Source organism: Pongo pygmaeus, chromosome 20 (genome assembly GCF_028885625.2).
Source record: "Pongo pygmaeus isolate AG05252 chromosome 20, NHGRI_mPonPyg2-v2.0_pri, whole genome shotgun sequence".
In the NCBI taxonomy this organism is placed as follows: Eukaryota; Metazoa; Chordata; class Mammalia; order Primates; family Hominidae; genus Pongo; species Pongo pygmaeus.
Genome location: NC_072393.2, coordinates 14,315,348 through 14,335,968, shown reverse-complemented (window position 1 = coordinate 14,335,968; position 20,621 = coordinate 14,315,348). Strand labels below are relative to the sequence as shown.

General features: G+C 57.1%; 3 protein-coding genes across 5 annotated transcripts; 2 read left to right on the top strand and 1 right to left on the bottom strand.

Annotated features, from left to right (window-relative positions):
• The first annotated feature begins 387 nt into the window (after positions 1–387).
• On the top strand, positions 388–3,690 carry SAMD1 (sterile alpha motif domain containing 1). Its single transcript, XM_054461735.2, has 5 exons — positions 388–1,740; positions 2,166–2,457; positions 2,549–2,645; positions 2,743–2,854; positions 2,954–3,690. The coding sequence occupies exons 1-5, from the start codon at positions 787–789 to the stop codon at positions 3,110–3,112; spliced, it is 1,614 nt and encodes a 537-aa protein (XP_054317710.2). The 5' UTR covers positions 388–786; the 3' UTR covers positions 3,113–3,690.
• Positions 3,691–5,694: 2,004 nt separating this feature from the next.
• C20H19orf67 (chromosome 20 C19orf67 homolog) lies at positions 5,695–9,896 on the top strand. Of its 2 annotated transcripts, none has more exons than XM_054461732.1 (6): positions 5,695–6,238; positions 7,647–7,791; positions 7,919–8,019; positions 8,102–8,287; positions 8,916–9,050; positions 9,511–9,896. In XM_054461732.1, exons 1-6 carry the CDS (start codon positions 5,904–5,906, stop codon positions 9,683–9,685), a joined length of 1,077 nt encoding a protein of 358 aa, XP_054317707.1. In that variant the 5' UTR covers positions 5,695–5,903; the 3' UTR covers positions 9,686–9,896. The 2 variants fall into 2 exon arrangements, with proteins under 2 accessions (XP_054317707.1, XP_054317708.1); XM_054461733.1 differs by having other exon boundaries at positions 5,698–6,238; positions 7,650–7,791.
• A 6,394-nt stretch (positions 9,897–16,290) lies between these two features.
• On the bottom strand, positions 16,291–18,590 carry MISP3 (MISP family member 3). 2 transcript variants are annotated; one of them, XR_008495617.2, is made up of 3 exons: positions 17,479–18,245; positions 16,890–17,030; positions 16,291–16,647 (listed from the first exon to the last, which is right to left on the bottom strand). XR_008495617.2 is itself a non-coding variant. In XM_054461731.2 (3 exons), the coding sequence occupies exons 1-3, from the start codon at positions 18,044–18,046 to the stop codon at positions 16,630–16,632; spliced, it is 660 nt and encodes a 219-aa protein (XP_054317706.2). In that variant the 5' UTR covers positions 18,047–18,590; the 3' UTR covers positions 16,291–16,629. The 2 variants fall into 2 exon arrangements, 1 of the variants encoding a protein (XP_054317706.2); XM_054461731.2 differs by having other exon boundaries at positions 16,890–16,963; positions 17,479–18,590.
• Positions 18,591–20,621: the final 2,031 nt, after the last annotated feature.

Below are 20,621 nucleotides of genomic sequence, written 5' to 3'. Positions count from 1 at the left end.
GTCCCGAGAGCGGAGCGCGCTGGGGAGGCGTGGAGAGGGGGGCTGGGCGCCGGGGACGTCTGGGTCCCGCGCCCAATGGCTGGAGGGCGGCCGAACGCCGCCCGCCCGCCCTGCCCGCCCCCTCTCCCCTCCCCCCGGCACTCCCCTCCCCGTCCCCCGCCCGCCGCTTTCCCCCGCCCCCGCCCCGGCGCCAACTCCGCGGCGCCTCCTTAAAAAGCGCGCGGGAGTTGTAAGGGGGGGCCGGAGCGAGCCGGAGTGAGCGAGAGCGCAGGGTAAAGGGGGCGGGCGGGGGGCCCGGGCTCCACCTTAAAAGCGGGCGCGTGGGGGTGGGAGGGAGGAAGGCGGGCGGCGGGGAGGAGGGAGGGAGGGAAGGAAGGGGGGCCGGAGTGTCCCGGGCGCAGGGCGCGCGTGCGGCGGCGGCGGCGGCGGGGAGGGGCCGGCCGCGCCGCGCTCCCCTCCTCCCCCTCGCATCCCCGGCCCCGCGCGCGCCCAGCAGAAGCGGGTCTCTGTGTGCGTGCGTGCGAGTGAGTGAGTGTGTGCATATTTTTTTCTCTTTTCTTTCTCTCTCACTGTTTTTTCCTCTCTCTCTCGCTCCCTCTCTCTCTCTTTTTTTTTTTTTTTTTTTGCAAAGAAACAGCAGCGCCGCCGCCGCTCCGCCGAGGCGCTGCGCCCCCCGGGGGGGGAGGCGGAGGAGGCGGGCAGCGGCGGAGGGAGGGGAGCCGGGGAGGGGGGCGCCGCGCTGGGAGGGAGGCAGCGCGCACGGTGCAGCCGGGCCGGGCGGGAGGCATGGCGGGGCCCCCGGCCCTACCCCCGCCGGAGACGGCGGCGGCCGCCACCACGGCGGCCGCCGCCTCGTCGTCCGCCGCTTCCCCGCACTACCAAGAGTGGATCCTGGACACCATCGACTCGCTGCGCTCGCGCAAGGCGCGGCCGGACCTGGAGCGCATCTGCCGGATGGTGCGGCGGCGGCACGGCCCGGAGCCGGAGCGCACGCGCGCCGAGCTCGAGAAACTGATCCAGCAGCGCGCCGTGCTCCGGGTCAGCTACAAGGGGAGCATCTCGTACCGCAACGCGGCGCGCGTCCAGCCGCCCCGGCGCGGAGCCACCCCGCCGGCCCCGCCGCGCGCCCCCCGCGGGGCCCCCGCCGCCGCCGCCGCCGCGCCGCCGCCCACGCCCGCTCCGCCGCCGCCGCCCGCGCCCGTCGCCGCCGCCGCCGCCCCGGCCCGGGCGCCCCGCGCGGCCGCCGCCGCCGCCACAGCGCCCCCCTCGCCCGGCCCCGCGCAGCCGGGCCCCCGCGCGCAGCGGGCCGCGCCCCTGGCCGCGCCGCCGCCCGCGCCAGCCGCTCCCCCGGCGGTGGCGCCCCCGGCCGGCCCGCGCCGCGCCCCCCCGCCCGCCGTCGCCGCCCGGGAGCCGCCGCTGCCGCCGCCACCACAGCCGCCGGCGCCGCCACAGCAGCAGCAGCCGCCGCCGCCGCAGCCACAGCCGCCGCCGGAGGGGGGCGCGGCGCGGGCCGGCGGCGCGGCGCGGCCCGTGAGCCTGCGGGAAGTCGTGCGCTACCTCGGGGGCAGCGGCGGCGCCGGCGGCCGCCTAACCCGCGGCCGCGTGCAGGGGCTGCTGGAGGAGGAGGCGGCGGCGCGAGGCCGCCTGGAGCGCACCCGTCTCGGAGCGCTTGCGCTGCCCCGCGGGGACAGGCCCGGACGGGCGCCGCCGGCCGCCAGCGCCCGCCCGTCTCGCAGCAAGGTGAGCGCGCCGGGGAGCGGGGGCGCCGCGCGGTGGGCAGGTGCGGGCGAAGTTGATGGCGGGGGCGCGAGTCCCGGGAGGAACTGGGTGGCGGGTGGCTGGGGCTTTGCGCGCGTTTCCTGCGGGCTTGGTGCGTGGTGACCTTGGCAAGTGATTGAATCTCCTGGAGCCTCAGTTTCCTCCGCTATAAACGCAGCTTAATAATAGTAGCGACCCCTTGGGGTTGTTGAGCGAGTTTAGTAAGATTCGGTTGTTGACGGCTTTAGTTAACACAGAGCCTGGCACGGAGTGAATGCGTAAAAGTTAGTCCGTATTGTTCTTAAAGGTGGAATCGGTCGTTCCTCCTCCCTACCGCCCGGATGCCACAGTCAGGGTCCGGGATTAGAACAGCTACTAATCTTGCATGCTTCTCTCCTCTGCCCCAGAGAGGTGGAGAAGAGCGAGTGCTTGAGAAAGAAGATGATGAGGATGATGAAGATGAAGATGATGAAGATGATGTGTCAGAGGGCTCTGAAGTGCCCGAGAGTGACCGTCCTGCAGGTGCCCAGCACCACCAGCTTAACGGCGAGCGGGGACCTCAGAGTGCCAAGGAGAGGGTCAAGGAGTGGACGCCCTGCGGACCGCACCAGGGCCAGGATGAAGGGCGGGGGCCAGCCCCGGGCAGCGGCACCCGCCAGGTGTTCTCCATGGCAGCCATGAACAAGGAGGGGGGAACAGGTAAGGATTTCTCTGGGTGGGGAAAAGTGTTAGGTGGAGAGTAACTCAGCCCGAAGACAAAGCCAAAGGCAGGTGTTTTTTTCCTTCCCAGCTTCTGTTGCCACCGGGCCAGATTCCCCGTCCCCCGTGCCTTTGCCCCCGGGCAAACCAGCCCTACCTGGGGCCGACGGGACCCCCTTTGGCTGTCCGTAAGTTGGGGTATTGGAGACATGGGGGTGCTGCCCAGGTGTGTGGCACAGCCAGAGAGACATCCGTGTTCACTGGTGCCCGTCTGTTTTGATGCAGTCCCGGGCGCAAAGAGAAGCCATCTGATCCCGTGGAGTGGACGGTGATGGATGTCGTCGAATATTTTACTGAGGCTGGATTCCCGGAGCAGGCGACAGCTTTCCAAGAGCAGGTGAGTTTCCAGCCCAGGACTACACACTGACAGACACAGAGGGCCTCCCTGGGATGTGCCCTGACCCCGGCTCTCTCTCTTTGTCCCTGTCCCACCCAGGAAATTGATGGCAAATCTTTGCTGCTCATGCAGCGCACAGATGTGCTCACCGGCCTCTCGATCCGCCTCGGGCCAGCCCTGAAAATCTACGAGCACCACATCAAGGTGCTTCAGCAAGGCCACTTTGAGGATGATGACCCCGATGGCTTCTTAGGCTGAGCGCCCAGCCTCACCCCTGCCCCAGCCCATTCCGGCCCCCATCTCACCCAAGATCCCCCAGAGTCCAGGAGCTGGACGGGGACACTCTCAGCCCTCATAACAGATTCCAGGGAGGGGGCACCCTCTTGTCCTCATCTTTGCCCCTTGTGTCTCTCTCACACACATCTACCCCTCAGCACGTCGGTGTGGGGAGGGGATTGCTCCTTAAACCCCAGGTGGCTGACCCTCCCCACCCAGTCCAGGACATTTTAGGAAAAAAAAAAATGAAATGTGGGGGGCTTCTCATCTCCCCAAGATCCTCTTCCGTTCAGCCAGATGTTTCCTGTATAAATGTTTGGATCTGCCTGTTTATTTTGGTGGGTGGTCTTTCCTCCCTCCCCTACCACCCATGCCCCCCTTCTCAGTCTGCGCCTGGCCTCCAGCCCCTAGGGGACTAGCTGGGTTGGGGTTCCTCGGGCCTTTTCTCTCCTCCCTCTTTTCTTTCTGTTGATTGTCGCTCCAGCTGGCTGTATTGCTTTTTAATATTGCACCGAAGGTTTTTTAAATAAAATTTTAAAAAAAGGAAAAGGGAAAAAAAAGCCACGGAGTCCATTTTATGAATGGGGCGGGGAGAGGGCACTAAAGAGCCTCCTAAGAGAGCCTCAGGTTAGGACAGAATTGTTTGGGGAGGGAGAAAAACAGAAACAATGAATTATAGCTGCCTCATAGCCACGTATAGCAATAATTGCTCCAGGAAGGTGGGAATATGTGCTTTTTTTTTCTGTAATCTCACCATGTCCCAAACAGAGCTAGGCACACAGCAGGTGCTCAATTTTTGTTTTTCTTTTAGAGATGGTTTCATTCTGTCACTCAGCCTGGAGTGCAGTGGTGCTATCATAGCTCATTGCAGCTCCTGGGCTCAAGTAATCCTCCCACCTCAGCCTCCTGAGTAGCTGGGACTACAGGTGCACTCTGCCGTGCCTGGCTAATTTTTTAAAATTTTTGTCCAGGCACAGTGGCTCACGCCCGTAATCCCAGCACTTTGGGAGGCCGAGGCGGGTGGATCACGAGGTCAGGGGTTCAAGATCAGCCTGGCCAAGATGGTGAAACCCTGTCTCTACTAAAAATACAAAAAAAAAATTAGCTGGGCGTGGTGGTGGGTGCCTGTAATCCCAGCTACTCTGGAGGCTGAGGCAGAGGACTGCTTACACCTGGGGTGGGGGGGGAGTTGTGCAGTGAGCCAAGATCACACCACTGCACTCCAGCCTGGGCGACACAGCGAGACTCTGTCTCAAAAAAATTTTTTTTGTGTGGAGATGAGAGTATCAGTTTGTTGGCCAGGTTGGCCTTGAACTCCCAGCCAAGCGATTCTCCTCCTGCCTGGGATTACAAGCGTGAGCCATTATGCCTGGCCTCAAATATTGTTGAATGGCTAGCAGTTAAGTCCTTAGGTTTATAAGCATTTTCTCAACTGTCCTCCCCAAGTCCCCATAAAACAAAGAACTCATAAAATCCCACCTTACAGAAGAGGCAGCTGGCCCGGCACAGAGATGCTGTATGCTCAGGGTCACACAGGGTGGCATCTGACACCTGTCCGAGTTCTTCACTCAGAGTCTTTAATTAGCGTATTTGACATAATGTACATTAAAAACTATAAACTTGTCAGCCTTTGTCTACTGCAAAGAATCCACTACAAATACTGGGGGCAGGGATCTGTTCTAGGACCATAGTAGGTTCTCCAGACCTCATGGTCCTCTTCATTAAAACAACAGAAAATTTCTTCTGGGCCATCAGATGAGATCATGAGATAGGAAATTTATAAGTGAAGATTTTGTTTCAAGACAGAGTCTTGCTCTGTCACCCAGGCTAGAGTGCACTGGTGCAATCATAACTGTGGTGACAGCCTCGAACTCTTGGGTACAAGTGATTCTCATGCCTCAGACAACGCCCAACTAACGTTTTGGTTTTTGTATAGACAGTGTCTTGCTATGTTGCTTAGGCTGGTCTTGAACTCCTGGCGTCAAGCAATCCTCCCACCTCAGCCTCCTAAAGGGTCAGGATTACAGACATGAGCCACCAAGTCCAGCCTGAAGATTTTTTTAAATTATTGTTAGTAGTAGTCGTCAGAGCTACTACATCCAAAGTCCCTACTAAGTTCTAAATAGTCCCTACTAAGTTCTAAGGCAGTTTGTCAACTCTAATTTAGAGTTGTTTTTTGTTTTTTTGTTGTTTTCTTTTTAAAGAAAAAAACAGGCTGGGCACTTCAGGAGACAGAGACGGGAGGATCGCTTGAGTCCAGGAGTTTGAGACCAACCTGGGCAACATAGGCCCCCATCTCTAAAAATTTTAAATTAAAAAAAAATTTTAACAACAAAAAGCGTTCTGCGAGTGAGGGGCTGGGGCCTGGGCGGCCTCATTCCATATACCTGTGCCAGGTTGAGGGGTTGGAGACACATTTAGAGACTCCTCCACTCTAGGAATCCACCTCGAGAGATAAAGGTCCCGGCCCTAGCCACACCCCCAGGACACGGCCAGAGGCCACCTCCCTAGGCGGGTCCCTCCCCACCGCCTGGTTCCCGGAGCGTGTGCGACGCGTGTGTAGGGGGCCGCGGGCGCGCGGACTGGAGCGGCGCGCCCCTCCCGCGTGTTGAAATTCAAAAGAGGCGAACGCCCCCCGGCGCGGCGGCGCGGCTTCGGTGGAGAGGTTAAGGCAGGGGCCAGTCGGAGGCTCCCGGGGCGGGGTCGAACCCGCGGCCAACCTGAGCAGCAGCGGAAGCTTAAAGAGCTCAGGTTCCCGCCCCCCGGCCCTACCATGGCTACAGAGCAGTGGTTCGAGGGGTCGCTCCCCCTGGACCCTGGAGAAACACCGCCTCCAGACGCCTTGGAACCTGGGACGCAGCCCTGCGGAGACCCCTCCTGGTCGACGCCCCCTGGCAGGCCTGGGAACCCACCTGAGCCGGATCCTGAAGATGCCGAGGGGCAGTTGGCTGAGGGCCCGGCCTCCACGCCTTCCCCCGAACCTCTGGTCTCCCGGCCCGGGCCAGCACCTCCCCGCCTATCCCTGGACACTTTGTTCAGCCCCATCACCCAACAGCTGCGCTACCTACTGAAGAAGGCGAATGATTTCCAGAGCTACTTGCTCTACAGGTGATGCTGGACAGGGTCCCAGGTCCCCATGGGTAAGGAGACTTGGAGGGGAGGCGACAGGATAGGTGACACACACCAGGGTCGCAAAATTACAAGCGCTAGGAGCCAGAGGGAGACAGTGAAAGAAGCTAGCATATTAGAATCCAGTTTAAGAGAGTGAGGAAGACTAGAATTGCGGGGGGTGGCTGCTATTACTGTCCTGGCAGTGTGGGCCTGGGGTTGTCAAGTCTCTAGGACTTTTTCTCCCGGTTGTTAAGTCCTGTCTTAGATTTTGAACCCTGTGCTGGCTAAACAAGACCCACCTGAGCCAAACTTAGCCTGCAGGACATCAGTTTGAGACTCCAAAGGATAATGTGATTCCCAGACCAGGTTTCCCTGTGACTCTCAATTTCAGTGTCCATTGGAATTTCCTAGGAGACTGGGTTGGATTTTGTTTGTTTGCTTGTTTGTTTATTTTTGAGATAGAGCCTCACTCTGTCGCCCGGGCTGGAGTGCAGTGGTGCAATCTCAGCTCACTGCAACCTCTGCCTCCCGGATTGAAGCAATTCTCTGCCTCAGCCTCCTGAGTAGCTGGGATTACAGGCGCCCACCAACACGTGTTGCCCGGCTAATTTTTTTTTCTTTTTAGTAGAGACAGAGTTTCACCATCTTGGCCAGGCTGGTCTTGAGCTCCTGACCTCATAATCCACCTGCCTCGGCCTCCCAAAGTGCTGAGATTACAGACGTGAGCCACCGCGCCTGCCCAAGGCTGGGTTTTTTTGGTTTTGTTTTATGTGTTTTTTTGAAATGGAGTCTTGCTCTGTCACCTAGGCTGGAGTGCAGTGGGGCGAACTCAGCTCACTGCAACCTCCACTTCCCAGGTTCGAGGGATTCTCATGAAGCTGTTTTTTTAATGAGACAGGGTCTCGCTCTGTCACCTAAGCAGGAGTGCAGTGGGGCAGTCATAGCTCACTGCAGCCTCGAACTCCTGGTCTCAAGCAATCTTCCCACCTCCACCTCCTGAGTAACTGAGACTATAGGTGCCACCATGCCCAGCTAATTATTTTTGTGTAGAGACGGGGTCTTGCTATGTTGCCCAGGCTTGTCTGGAACTCCTGGCCTCAAGCAATCCTCCAGCCTCAGCCTCCCAAAACTCTAGGATTGCAGGCGTGAGCCACTGCGCCTAGCCCTTGCAGGAAGCTCTGGGTCCTAAGTGTTGTGAGACTCAGGTGTCAGCACTTTAACAAGTTTTCCAAATGGGTCTGATGCAGGTAAACCCGAAAGATGTTCAGAAAAGACCTGAAACTGGGGGCTTTTCTAACAGGGGTCAAAGCCAGGGATACACGTTGGGTTTGAGTAGAATGGGGAAAACTGCGGGGTGGGGAGGGGTTGTGAGGGACTCCAGGCAAAGGCCCCCTTCTTCCTTCAGCAGAGACCAAGTACAGAAGGAGCAGCTGGCCAAGGCCATGCCCACCTTCTTAAAGATGTGTGAGCCCTACTTCCTGTACCTGGAGGCAGCCGCGAGAAGCGTACCCCCCATCTATGGACCCCTGCAGGAGCTGGTCCGAAAGGGGGTGTGTGGAGGTTTCTTAGACCCCACGCCCCTTTCTTCTCGCAGCTCTGAGCCTGCGGGGATGGTGGAGGGGGAGGCCCACTCCTCTCAGGCCAGCTGATCTCACTGTACCCCCCTCTTGTATGCAGCTGTTAGAGATCTCCCAACAGCTGACCCTGCGCCTGGAACAGCTGGTCCTCATGTACGCTTCCTTTGGGTTCGTGGACCTGGAGGAGACGAACCCCCTTAGGTAAAATGGTAGGAGACTCAGATGGGGGGATGAAGGAGTCCAAGGCCCAGCCTCACCCCTCCATTCTCTCATGTCTCGCCAGCATCTCCTGTTTCTTTTGCGGGAGATTCTCCATCAGCCTGTCCCATGAGGTCTCCATCTTCAGATACTGTGCCCCAACCGCCTACACTGCCAGCCGCTTCCCCCGCTACCTCTATAAGAAGATGCGCTGGCACCTGGAAGCCACCCCAGAGGCCCCTGGTCACGGACAAGATTCCCTTGTGGATTAGTAAGTCCTCTTACCCAAATCAAAGTCCTCCCCTTTCTATGATGAATGCCAATGTGGCCCTCCAAACCGTCGCCAGCAAAGGGAAAAGTGAGCCAGGGCCCGAGGCAGTGGCTCACGCCTGTAATCCCAACACTTTGGGAGGCCGAGGCAGGAGGATCACTTGAGCCCAAGAGTTTGAGATCAGCCTGGGCAAGATGGCGAGACCCTGTCTCAACAACAAAGAAATTCGCCAGGCGTGATGGCTGGCGCCTGTAGTCCCAGCTACTTGGGAGGCTTAGGCAGGAGGATCACTTGAGCCCAGGAATTCAAGGCTACGGTGAGCTGTGATTGTGCCACTGCACTCCACCCTGAGTGGGAGCAATAATCTGTCTCTTAAAAAAAAGTGAACCAGGAAACTAAAGGCATTTGAAAGGCTACCTCTATTTTCTTAAAACCCACCCTCCCACCAAAATAAAAGTTCTCATCTTAAAAGTAGGTTGGCAGGGAGAAAAGGCCTTGGAGTCACATTCCTACCTGAGAACTTCAGGGCAACTTCTGATGAGTTCCCACCTCACCTCCAAAATTAAAGCCCTCAACAGAAGTAGATAGGAAACTGATCACTTCTAATTACAGCTCCCTCCCCTCCTAGCTACTTTCTGTGCTATCGAGATACTTGGGAAGACACAGGCCAGAGTCCAGCCAATTCGTGCCCACAGATCCAGAAGCTGTGGTCCATCGGCCGATGGGTGCCCCTAGGACCAGCCGAGGATGACCTTTATTCATGGTAGGAGCTAGGGCAATAGCAACGTGGGCCTGGGCGCTGGACGGGGAGGCAGAACCCCACCAAAGACAATCCACCTTCCCAAACACTTTGCTTTCCTTAGTAATGATAGCATTTTATTGTGCCCTGAAAAGCACTTCATGCAGACCCCAGTAACAACCCATCGAGATTTATGCTATTGGCCCCATTTAACAAAGAAAATAGGGTGCTCAGAGAAGTTGTTACCTGCCCAAGGACACACAGCTAGCAGTGCGATTGGACAGGTCAGGACCAGTTATTCAGCCTCTAGGAGCCATTACTAAGTTTCTGAGCAACAAGGAAACAAGTTTCCCCTAGGGGTTTTTCCCACCCGCAGCTGAAACAAAGCCTCTTTCACCTGAGCGTCTCACTCAAAGGGAGGGACTCCCGAGGGGCAGGGGGCACTCAAGTCCAGGCCTGTCTATCCCTGGCCCCCCCACCCCAGGATTTTGTGCCCGCAGCCGCTTGGGGACTACCAGCAGCTGCTGACCATCGGCTTCGAGGAGCCCACGCCCACGCTGGCCACCGACCTGCTGGTGCAGATCCTCACGGGCCAGGCAGGCCAGGCCCGGCCTCCGAGCGCAGCCGGGCCCGCGGGGTGGGCAGCGCAGGGGTCTTGAACCTGGGTAAGAGGGTAGGAGCTGGAACTTGACAGTTCCAAACTCCAGAAGAGGGGGCAGGGGAGGGGCTCACTCGTTCTCGCAGTGCAGCCCGGCCTCGCCTTCCAAAGGGCCAGGCCGAGCTGACCTGTCTGCACCGAGTCCGGCTTGGCCGTGGGGCCCTGAATGCGGACACGTCAGTTTTGTGTTAAATAAAAGAAAGAGGTCATAGGCTCAGCGTCCGCTGCGAATGCCGCGCCCCTCCCCCGGGGGTGGCCCCACCCACTCGCATGGCCTGCTGGGAAATGTAGTCTTTTGAAAGAAGCATGGAATTCGCCAATAGGCGGACGAGAGTTTGGCACATGCGCATAGGTGCACATGAAGCAAAAAGGGAAGTGGTGCCCGTCAACACCGGAACCCAGAAAACTGCAAGTTTAGGGTAGCGGGGAAATTCAACGTCCACTGAAGGAAGAGCCTTAAGGCTACGCCCACTCCCACATTTTGACCCGGAAGTTATTTCTTTTAGCGTAAAAGACTACTTTTCCCGACGCGCCCCAGGAAAGTGCCCTCGATCAGTTTCCGAAGGGCCCGAGTTAGACTTTTTCTCTTCCAGCTTTTGGGACTTGGGGGCCGGACAGGTCGTCGTCTTTCTTGGGGTATCCGGGGTGCGGACAAGGTGGGAGAGCCCTATGGAATCTAAGCTTAGGATCTCTTAGCCTCTCTCCAACCTCGGACTGGAGAGGAGACCCTGGCTGAGAGAAATGAACTCACCTGCTCAAAACTCCTGCGAGCAAGTGGCGGACCTTGGACCTGAACCGGGTACTTGTGGCCCGTTGCAAGGGGAAGGGTGTCCTCCTGAGCCAGGTGTCACTCAGCTGCGGGTTATCCCCCTTTAATCCAAGAGGCACCCTTTTGGTTCTCCTCCCCTCCCCCCGCCCCGCAGCATTTTCATAGAGGAGACACCCAGATCCCTGCCCTTATTCATGATTTTGAGCAAAGCACCTACCTTCCAGTCCCTGGCACATAGTATTAGCCTCCGTTTCCAGATGATAAAAAAGGACGTTAGAGGTGAAATCAATCAATATTGGATGCCAACACTAGTTTCGCTCTTGTCGCCCAGGCTGGAGTACAATGGCGTGATCTCGGCTCACTGCAACCTCCGCTTCCCAGGCTCAAGTGATTTTCTTGCCTCAGCCTCCCGAGTAGCCGGGATTACAGGCTCATGCCACCACGCCCAGCTAATTTTTGTATTTCTAGTAGAGACAGGGTTTCGCCATGTTGGCCAGGCTGGTCTCCAGCTCCTGATCTCTGGTGATCCGCTCGCCTCGGCCTCCCAAAGTGCTGGGATTACAGGCGTGAGCCACCGCGCCCGGCCACTATTGCTCTTCCATGGGTATTTCTGGTGACAATTTCTGACTGCATCAAGGATGTTTTTTACTCCACAGCTGTGGTCTGAATGACATCAAGGAAATCCTGATGCTCCCTGATACCGCTTTGAGGGATTCCCTGTGAGTTTTCCTGTGGCTCTAAGATTTTTTGGGGGGAGGGAAGGGTCTTGCTCTGTCACCCAGGCTGGAATGCAGTGGCGCAATCCTGGAACCTCCAACTTCTGCAAACTCTGGGTTCAAGTGATCCTCCCACTTCAGCCTCCTAAGCAGCTGGGAGTACAGGCAGCGATGATGCCCCTATTTTATTGTTATTATTATTATTATTATTATTATTGTAGAGAAGGGGGTCTCCCTATGTTGACCAGGCTGGTCTTGAAATCCTGTCTTCAAGCTATCCTCCCGCTTCGGCCTCCCAAAGTTCTGGGATTACAGGCGTGAGCCACCATGCCCGGCCTTTAAGATTCTTTAGACTCGTGGGGTCCAATGGAAATATCAAGTGAGCTGCAAACGCAAATCACGTATGTAGTTTCAAATTTTCTAGTAACCACATAAAAAAATTAAGAGGTTAGGGCCGGGCGCGGTGGCTCACGCCTGTAATCCCAGCACTTTGGGAAGCCGAGGCAGGTGGATCACGAGGTCAGGAGATCGAGACCATCCTGGCTAATACGGTGAAGCCCCGTCTCTACTAAAAATACAAAAAAATTAGCCGGGTGTGGTGGCGGGCGCCTGTAGTCCCAGCTATTCAGGAGGCTGAGGCAAGAGAATGGCATGAACCCGGGAGGTGGAGCTTGCAGTGAGCCGAGATCGCGCCACTGGACTCCAGCCTGGGTGACAGAGCAAGACTCCGTCTCAAAAAAAAAAAAAAATAAGAGGTTAGATTCATTTTCGTGATATTTTATTTAACCTGTTATACCCAAAATATTGTTTCAATGTATAATCCATGTAAAAAAAATCATTGAAGTATTTTCCTTTTTTGTACTGTCTTAGAAATCTTGGCCGGACATGGTGGCTCATGCCCATAATCCCAGCACTTTGGGAGGCTGAGACAGGTGGGTCACTTGGGGTTACGAGTTTAAGACCAGCCTGGCCAACATGGCAAAACCCTGTCTCTACTAAAAATGCAAAAAAAAAAAAAGGTGGGTGTGGTGGTGGGCGCCTGTGATCCCAGCTACTCAAGAGGCTGAGTCAGGAGACTCGCTTAAATCTGGGAGATGGAGGTTGCAGTGAGCCGAGATCGCGCCACTGCACTCCAGCCTGGGCGACAGAGTGAGACTCCATCTGAAAAAAAAAAAAAAAAAAGCCAGACGCAGTGGCTCACATCTGTAATCCCAGCACTTTGGGAGGCCGAGGCAGGCGGATCATGAGGTCAGGAGTTTGAGACCAGCCTGGCCAACGTGACGAAACCCCATCTCTACTAAAAATACAAAAATTAGCCAGGCATGGTGGCAGGCGCTGGTAATCCCAGCTACTCTGGAGGCTGAGGCAGGAGAACTGCTTGAGCCCAGGAGGCGGAGGTTGCAGTGAGCTGAGATCGTGCCATTGCACTCCAGCCTGGGCAACAAGAGCAAGACTCCATCTCAAAAAAAAAAAAAAAAGAAAAGAAAAGAAAAAGAAATCTAGCATTTCACATTTACAACATATCTCAATTCAGACTAGCCACAAGCAGCTCTAGATGGTCTCCTTTAAGTCAAATCCACTGTCTTTTAAGACAGGGTTTCGGGTGGGCGGTGACAGTACAGTACTGGAAGGGGAAGGAAACAAGCTTTGTTTCCTGGGTCCTGTTGCTGAGCAGCTTTCTACACCCTTGATTCTCAAACTTCCTAGTGTGCATCAGAATCACATGGAGAGTTTAATCATTAAGTCTGGGATGAGACCCAAGAAAGTGCTTTTTTTTTTCCTCTCTCTTTTTTTTTTTGGTAGAGACTTTGTCTTGCTATATTGCCCAGGCTGGTCTTGAACTCCCAGATTCAAGCAATTATCCCACCTCAGCCTCCCAAAGTGCTGGGATTATAGGCATGAGCCACCACACCTGGCCCCTGGAAGGCGCATGTCTAGCAATTCCCCAAGCATCGTGGATACTGCTGGTCCTGGTGCCACTACGTTGAGAACTGCTGGTTTATATTTACTTCATGGTTCTCAGACTGAGCTGTATATTGTAATCACCTGGGAGCTTCAAAAAATACTGATGTCAAGCCCTTCCCCCATTCTGATTTACTTGACATATGGGGGCCTCAGTTGAGTTTAATATTTAGAAAGTTAGAGAATCCCTCATCTGTACTTAAGTAGTCCCGTCACTCTTTTTTTTTTTTTTTTTTGGAGACGGAGTCTCGCTCTGTCACCCAGGCTGGAGTACAGTGGTGCAATCTCGAGGCTCACTGCAACCTCTGCCTCCTGGGTTCAAGTGATTCTCCTGCCTCAGTCTCTTGAGTAGCTTGGACTACAGGCATGAGCCACTGCACCAGGCCTAATTTTTGTATTTTTAGTGGAGATAGGTTTTCACCATGTTGGCCAGGCTGGTCTCAAACTGCTGACCTCAGGTGATCCACCCACCTTGGCCTCCCAAAGTGCTGGGATTACAGGCATGAGCCACCGCGCCCGGCCCCTGTCCACTCATGACATACTTAGTTCTTGGCTCCCCTGCTGGAAATTAAGAACAGCCTCTAGGTGTTTCCATTTCCCACCTTCCCAGGCTCTCTCCGCCTTTCTCTACATAGCTCCCACAGTCACAGTGAAGTATGCTGAGGATGGGGTCACTGGGCTGAGGATAGGATCAGCTGATGAGCCCTTCAAGGGCTGAGCTGCTCTTGGGTGCAGCCTTGTATCAGCGTGACCTCTCTGTATTTTATGCATATGGATTTCACTAGACATTTGATGGCCCTATACAAGAGACAGAGTTGGACAGAGCCAAGAATTTGTTTTTGTTTAAGACAGAGTTTCGCTCTGTCACCCAGGCTGGAGTGCAGTGACATGATCTCAAGAGCCAAGAGTTGAAACAGCGATTCTAAAATGTTCCTGGGTTGGGTGTGGTGGTTCACACCTGTAGTCCCAGCTACTCAGGAGGCTGAGGCAGGAGGATCACTTGAGCCCAGGAGATCAAGGTTACAGTGAGCTGTGATCATGCCACTGCACCGCAGCCTGCGTGACAGAACAAGACCTTGTCTCCAAAATTGAAAACATTTTTAAATTTAAACTTCCTGGGTCTCCCCTTTTCTGGTCTTAGTGAATTTTTTTTGTTGTTGTTTTTTCTTAGGTTACAGATCTCACTCTCACCCAGGCTGGAGTGCAGTGGCTCAATCATAGCTCACTGTAGCCTCAACCTCCCAGGCTCAGGCGATCTCCTGCTAAGCTTCCAGAGTAGCTGGGACCACAGGCACATGCCACCACACCCGGTTAATTTTTTGTAGAGATGGGGTCGGGGGTGGGGCAGGGTCTCCCTGTGTTGCCCAAGCTGGTCTTGAACTACTGGGATCAAGCAATCCTCCTGCCTTGGCCTCCCAAAATGCTAGAATTATAGGCATGAGCCACCGTGTCTGGTCCTCAGTGCACTTCTTTTTCTTTTCTTTTCTTTTTTTTTTTTTAATACGGAGTCTTGTTCTGTCACCCAGGCTAGAGTGCAGTGGCGCAATCTCGGCTCATTGCAACCTCCACCTAGCGGGTTCACGCCATTCTCCTGCCTCAGCCTCCTGAGTAGCTGGGACTATAGGCGCCCACCACCACGCCCGGCTAATTTTTTTTTTTTTTTTTTGGTATTTTTAGTAGAGATGGGGTTTCACCATATTAGCCAGGATGGTCTCGATCTCCTGACCTCGTGATCTGCCTGCTTCGGCCTCCCAAAGTGCTGGGATTACAGGCATGAGGCACTGCGCCCGGCCCTCAGTGCACTTCTAAGACACTGTAAAACTAGTCCCAGAATGTTAACTGCGTAGATACAGTTTTAGAGACAATTTAGCATGTTCACCCACCCTCTTGAACCCCCATCCAGGGGACAGAAATTAACCAGAGCTTGCAAATTGACAAGCCACAGGCCCTATTGCAAACAGGTGTTGCTTGCCACCTTCCTTCCTTCCTCTCCTCTCGCACTTCCTTCCTCTCCTTTCCTTTTCTAGGCAGGGTGCCTAGAAAAAACTGGGAGGCTGAGGCCGGCAGATCACTTGAGGCCAGGAGTTCAAGACCAGCCTGGACAACATGGTGAAAACCCATCTCTACTAAAAATACAATAAATTAGCCGGTGTGGTGATGTGCATCTGTAATCCCAGCTACTCGGGAGGCTGAGGCAGGAGAATTGCTTGAGCCCAGGAGGCAGAGGTTGTAGTGCGCTGAGATCGCACCACTGCACTCCAGCATGGGTGACAGAGCGAAACTGTCTCAAAAAAAAAGTTTTTCCCAAATAGTCACAATCATAAAAATGCAGATTTCTCTCTTAAAAGCTAGGTTTCAGTTGCCTTTTTTATTTTTTTGAGGCAGAGTCTCACTGTGTCACCCAGGCTGGAGTGCAGTGGCCCGTTCTTGGCTCACTGCAACCTCCGCCTCCCCGGTTCAAGTGATTCTCATGCCTCAGCCTCCTGAGTAGCTGGATTACAGACATGCACCACCACGCCCGGCTAATATTTTGTATTTTTAGTAGAGATGGGGTTTCACCGTGTTGGCCAGGCTCGTCTCGAATTCCTGGCCTCAAGTGATCCACCCACCTCGGCCTCCCAAAGTGCTGGGATTACAGGCGTGAGCCACCGCGCCCGGCCACGGATGCTTTTGGAAAGCAGAAACTCTTGACCCAACACCACGAATGGTCCTTTCATAGTGAAGACCCATGAGGTCAAGAAGAATGGTGATCATTGGGAACTAATAATGTTGAGAAGCCTGAACCCTCACCACCTCTTTTTTTAGTAGCTATTGTTTACGTTCCCAGGGTAGGAACAGCCTCTTATCACCACTGTCTGGCCAGTGCCCAGCGCAGGGCACACCGCTGGCACCAATAAATGTTGACAAGGAAGCCTGGAAACGAGGGTGTGAACTCGGTCCGCGCGCCACATTTTGCGCCCGGGCCGCCAGGGGGCGGTAAGACCTGGGCCAGGCCTTGTCGGGCCGTGCGGGGGGAGGCGGGCAGCCCCAGAACAGGGCGGTAAGGGCGCATTCCTGCATTCCGGCCCTCACCTCTTGGGGTTTTCTCGGGCCTCCCTCGGCCCGCCGTGCTCCCGCCCCACCCCAGACGAAGAGGACCCAGAAAAAAACAGGCTGCAGTGCCCTGAAAGAAGAGGCTTTATTGGGGGTGGGGGGAGTGGGGCAATCAAGGCAGTAACTCCGGCCCTCTTAACAGTCAAGGGAGAGGGTAGTTCAGTTTGCAGTTAGGCAGAGAAGGGCTGGGCAGTTTCACTGGCGGAGTTGTGGGTGGTGGTCAGTTTCCCAATGGGGGACTGTAAGTTTTATAGAGGGGGCTGGTCAATTTCACAAAGGCAAGTCGATTTCATCTTCCCTAATGCAGAGGGCCGACCCTTCTCCAGGCCTAATGCTAGACGCCCCCCGCCCTGTTCCTCTGACGCGTACGTTACTTCCGGCCGGGGGTCCCAGGCTTTTCAAACCTCAAGGTTTGCGCTCCTCCTGGGGACAGAGGGCCAGAAGGAAGGCCGGCCTCAGGGACCTGCGCACTGCATCCAGGCTCAGGGTGGCGGTTTGGGCCCCAAGACCACCGTCTCCTCTTCACCCCGGGGATGCGTCCCAGACTGAGTGCTGACCAGAGTGGCCCTCCAGGGGGGATGCACCTTTCCCCACCCAGCGTCCTGGCACCGGAGGGGTGGGGGGACCGACAAGCGCTACAGGCACACGGGTAAGGGGGCTCCCACCTGCTCCAGGCCGTTCTCCGAGACCTTTCTGCGGGGGGGCCAGATCACCGCCAACTTTCCGTCGCCCCTGCTCGCTGCGGGGGAAGGGGCGCTCAGCTCACCAGCTGGCGGCAGCCAGGATGAAAGAGGCCGGCCGCACCCCTTAAACACACACAGGCGTTCACCCTCCGCCTCCCCATGAAAGCCTCCATTCAACTCCAGGCACCCAGGAACCCGAGGGAGGAGGGAGGTGAACCCAGAATGGAGAAGCAGGAGCCCGAAAATTCAGAGGGAGGACCCAGGAGTGCCAGAACCCAGTCAGGGTTCCCTGGAACCCGACAAAAAGGAAGACATCTGGAATGCCCCCACCCCCGCGCAGCCTGGGTGGTGTGGATCAGAGAGTCCATCACTCCCGGTGGAGGGGTGGATCACAGCGAGTAATGGAGCTCCAGAAGTGGTAGGCAAGAGACAAAGTTGAGAGGGAGTCTGGGAGCTTGGAGGGAGCGACCCCGAGAATCGGAGGGCCACAGGAGGGGCCATTGAAGTTGGGCAATCGGTGGGGGCGGCTGGAACCCTGGGGGTCCCCGGCGTTGCTACGCCCGCGGCTTACCGGTGAGGCTCGGCGTAGGCTCCTTCAACTCCGCGGTGCCATAGACGCTGCGCCGCTGGCGCTGCAGTTCCTGCTCGCGCTCGCGCACCGCGCGCACCTCCTGCTCCAGCAGTGACGGACTGAAAGGCGGCGGGGCGCTGCCCAGCACCAGGCACCCGCCCTGCACGGCAGAGCGCGGCCATCCCCCAGGCTCTGGCAGGCTCTGCGGGCCCGCGCCGTCCCCCGCCCCCGCCGAGGAGCCGCTCCCTGCCGCGGCCTCGAAGAAGCGCTTGAGTTCGCCCAGCGGCTGCGGCGGCGACCGGGCGCGCGGCTCGGGGGCCGCGGGGCGCGCCAGCGCCGCCTGCCGGTGGGCCTCCCGCTCGATGTCCCGCTGCATCTGCGCGCCCGCCCGCGCCCGCTCCAGGGCGCGCGGGAGCGCCGGGCCAGGACCCGGCAGGTTGAGCACCGGCCGCACGCGCAGCTCGACGAGTTCACGGCCTGCGCGGCCCGGGCTCAGGCCCCGGCTCCTGCGCAGGCTTTCCTCGCGTTCGCAGCTGCGGCGGATTTCGCGCTCAATGGGCGTCTCCATGAACTGCTCCTCCGGGGGACGCTGGAGAGCCTCGGGGCACGGCGGAAAACGCAAGTGGGGGCTTCCGAGCCTGACCTTGAGGAGGAGGTCTTAGGGCCTGGAGGGGGACGCTGCCCCTGGACCTCTGCCCTTTGCGCTTCGGACGGCCCAGGGTCGTCTCTGCCTGGCTCAAGACTCTCAAAGCCCGCAGCTGTGGACAGCCCGGGGCTCTCTGCGTCCTGCTCGACTGATGGCTCGAGGACTTCGCTCTCTTGCTCCAGGATCTGCACGTCCTTTGCGGAGGGCTTGAGGACCTCGGTGTTCAGCTCCGCAGCAGCTCTGGGGCTTCGCTGTCTGGCCCTGGGGACTCCTGGCTCCCTTCTTCAGACGACCCCAGGGTTTCGTTCTCCGGCCGGTGGGGGCCTTGGTGTCCAGGGTTGGAAGCAGTTCGGAAGCCTCAGTTCCCAACCGGGGTTTTGATTCCCAGAGCGAGGACAGAGGGCACTGAGGCACCTGTGGCGGCAGTGGCGGCCCGTGGGTTCCAAGGCGTCGCCCGCACCAGCCACTTCTCTGACCCGCCTCTGGCCTCCAGGAACGGCCCCCGGGGGCAGGGCCGGGCACCGCCCCCGGCACCTGCCAGGAGGACTCCCGCCCCGCCCTGGCCCCGCCCTCGGGACAGGGGCGCCTCGGTGGGGCACTCAGTTTCAGCAACTAGCGCGCCCAGTCACCTCAGGGCACAGGACTTCTTGGAAGAGGGCTTCCCTAGACCCGGCCTCGCTCTCTGGGGGGCCATTCTGGGTGCTGGGTTCTACTGAGCGCACCCTGGCACTTTTTCAGAGCCATGTCCCCGTCATCGTCCCGGAGACTGGGCCCAGTAGCGCGTCGGACTGGGGTTCTGAACCACTAGCCCCTTGGTGAGGTGTCCCCCGAAGCCGTCTTTTCGGGACCCGGGCAGCCCCGCTCAGTCGTGCCAGCCGGCAGGCAGCGACTCAGGCCCCTGGGCCCTCCCTCCGATCCAGCCTTGCAGCGCACAGCTCCGGCCCGAGGGGGCGCCAGGAGCCGCCTTACTGCGCGCTGGGGTCTCCCTACTAATGCCTGGGCTCAGCGAGGTTCCCAGACGCGCTCCACTGCCCTCCCGCCAAGCCGAGAAGCGGCTTCCCCTCTCCTCCCGGAAAAATCCGGGAGGTGTCCGCGGCCAAGGGCACTCCCGGATTGAGGGAGGAGGGAGAGACGGACACAGCGCACCCCGGGCGCAGCTCAGCGGTTGCAGTTGAAAGGCGGTCACCTTGGGCCCGGGCGCCTGGGGAGGCCCAGACAGGAAACAAGAGGCGTCCAGGGTAGGGGGAGAGAGCAGCTGGGGCCGGATCATGCGGTTCAAGGGCAGGATCGATGCCCTTGCGCGGGCCACCCTCCCCTAGGGACATTTTCCACTTTCCCCCTAATGGAAGCAGACTCTTCCCAGAACCTACCCCCAACCCCACCATTCTGGGGTGACCAGAAGGAAAAATACAGTTACCGGCCGGGCACGGAGGCTCATGCCCCTGATGCCAGTACTTCGGGAGGCCGAGGCGGGAGGATCACCTGAGGTCAGGAGTTCGAAACCAGCCTGGCCAGCATGGCCAAACCCCGTCTCTACTAAAAATACAAAAAAAAATTAGCCAGGCCTGGTGGTGGGCGCCTGTAATCCCAGCTACTCGGGAAGCTAAGGTGGGAGAATCACTTGAACCTGGGAGGTGGAGGTTACAGTGAGCCAAGATCGTGCCACTGCACTCTAGCCTAGGCAGCAAGAGCAAAACTCTGTCTCAAAATAAATAAATAAATAGATAAATAAATAAATAAATAAATAAGCTGTATACTTCTGGGAAAAAGTTGTCTCTATAGCACCTTCCCCACTGTATCATCTCCTGGTCCTTCCTCCAGCCATGCCAACTGGGCTGGGTTCTTGGCCCCCATTCCCGGGAACATTTTTTTCTTTTTCTTTTTTGAGACGAAGTCTCACTCTGTCGCCCAGGCTGGAGTGCAGTGGCGTGATCTTGGCTCACTGCAACCTCCGCCTCCCGAGTTCAAGCCATTCTCCTGCTTCAGCCTCTGGAGTAGCTGGGATTACAGGCGTGTGCCACCACACCCAGCTAATTTTTTTGTTGTTTTAGTAGAGACGGGGTTTCAGCATGTTGGCCAGCCTTGTCTCGAACTCCTGACCTCATGATCTGCCCGCCTCAGCCTCCCAAAGTGCTGGGATTACAGGTATGAGCCACCGCACCCGGCTTCTGGGAGCTTTTTCTGACAAGGGCACCTATGATGTCCGTTTGGCAGATTCAATCACTGACTTCATTCCCTGTCCTCCTCTTCATTAGCTCCTTGGTCTTTGGGCACACCACCCCCTCCTGATTTCCTTCCACTTCACAAGCACCCCTTCTCAGACTTCTCTTTCACCTTCCTTCCCCTCTGGCTTCCTTGGGGTCACCTGATGAAAGAGAGGAGAGTGAAGCTAAGGTGTTTATCCCAGCCAGGCACGGTGGCTCACACCTGTAATTTTAACACTTTGGGAGGCCGAGGCAGGAGGATTGCTTGAAACCAGCCTGAGTAATATAGGGAG

Bases quoted from the DNA above. Each gene is read 5' to 3' on its own strand.
- SAMD1 (XM_054461735.2), top strand. From the start codon at position 787: ATGGCGGGGCCCCCGGCCCTACCCCCGCCGGAGACGGCGGCGGCCGCC. The intron at 1,741-2,165 runs GTGAGCGCGCCG...CCTCTGCCCCAG, and splicing joins CCCGCCCGTCTCGCAGCAAG to AGAGGTGGAGAAGAGCGAGT. The intron at 2,646-2,742 runs GTAAGTTGGGGT...GTTTTGATGCAG, and splicing joins GGGACCCCCTTTGGCTGTCC to TCCCGGGCGCAAAGAGAAGC.
- C20H19orf67 (XM_054461732.1), top strand. From the start codon at position 5,904: ATGGCTACAGAGCAGTGGTTCGAGGGGTCGCTCCCCCTGGACCCTGGA. The intron at 6,239-7,646 runs GTGATGCTGGAC...TTCTTCCTTCAG, and splicing joins CAGAGCTACTTGCTCTACAG to CAGAGACCAAGTACAGAAGG. The intron at 8,288-8,915 runs GTAAGTCCTCTT...CTCCCCTCCTAG, and splicing joins CAAGATTCCCTTGTGGATTA to CTACTTTCTGTGCTATCGAG.
- MISP3 (XM_054461731.2), bottom strand. From the start codon at position 18,046: ATGGAGACGCCCATTGAGCGCGAAATCCGCCGCAGCTGCGAACGCGAG. The intron at 16,964-17,478 runs GTAAGCCGCGGG...CTTCCCCCGCAG, and splicing joins GCCTACGCCGAGCCTCACCG to CGAGCAGGGGCGACGGAAAG.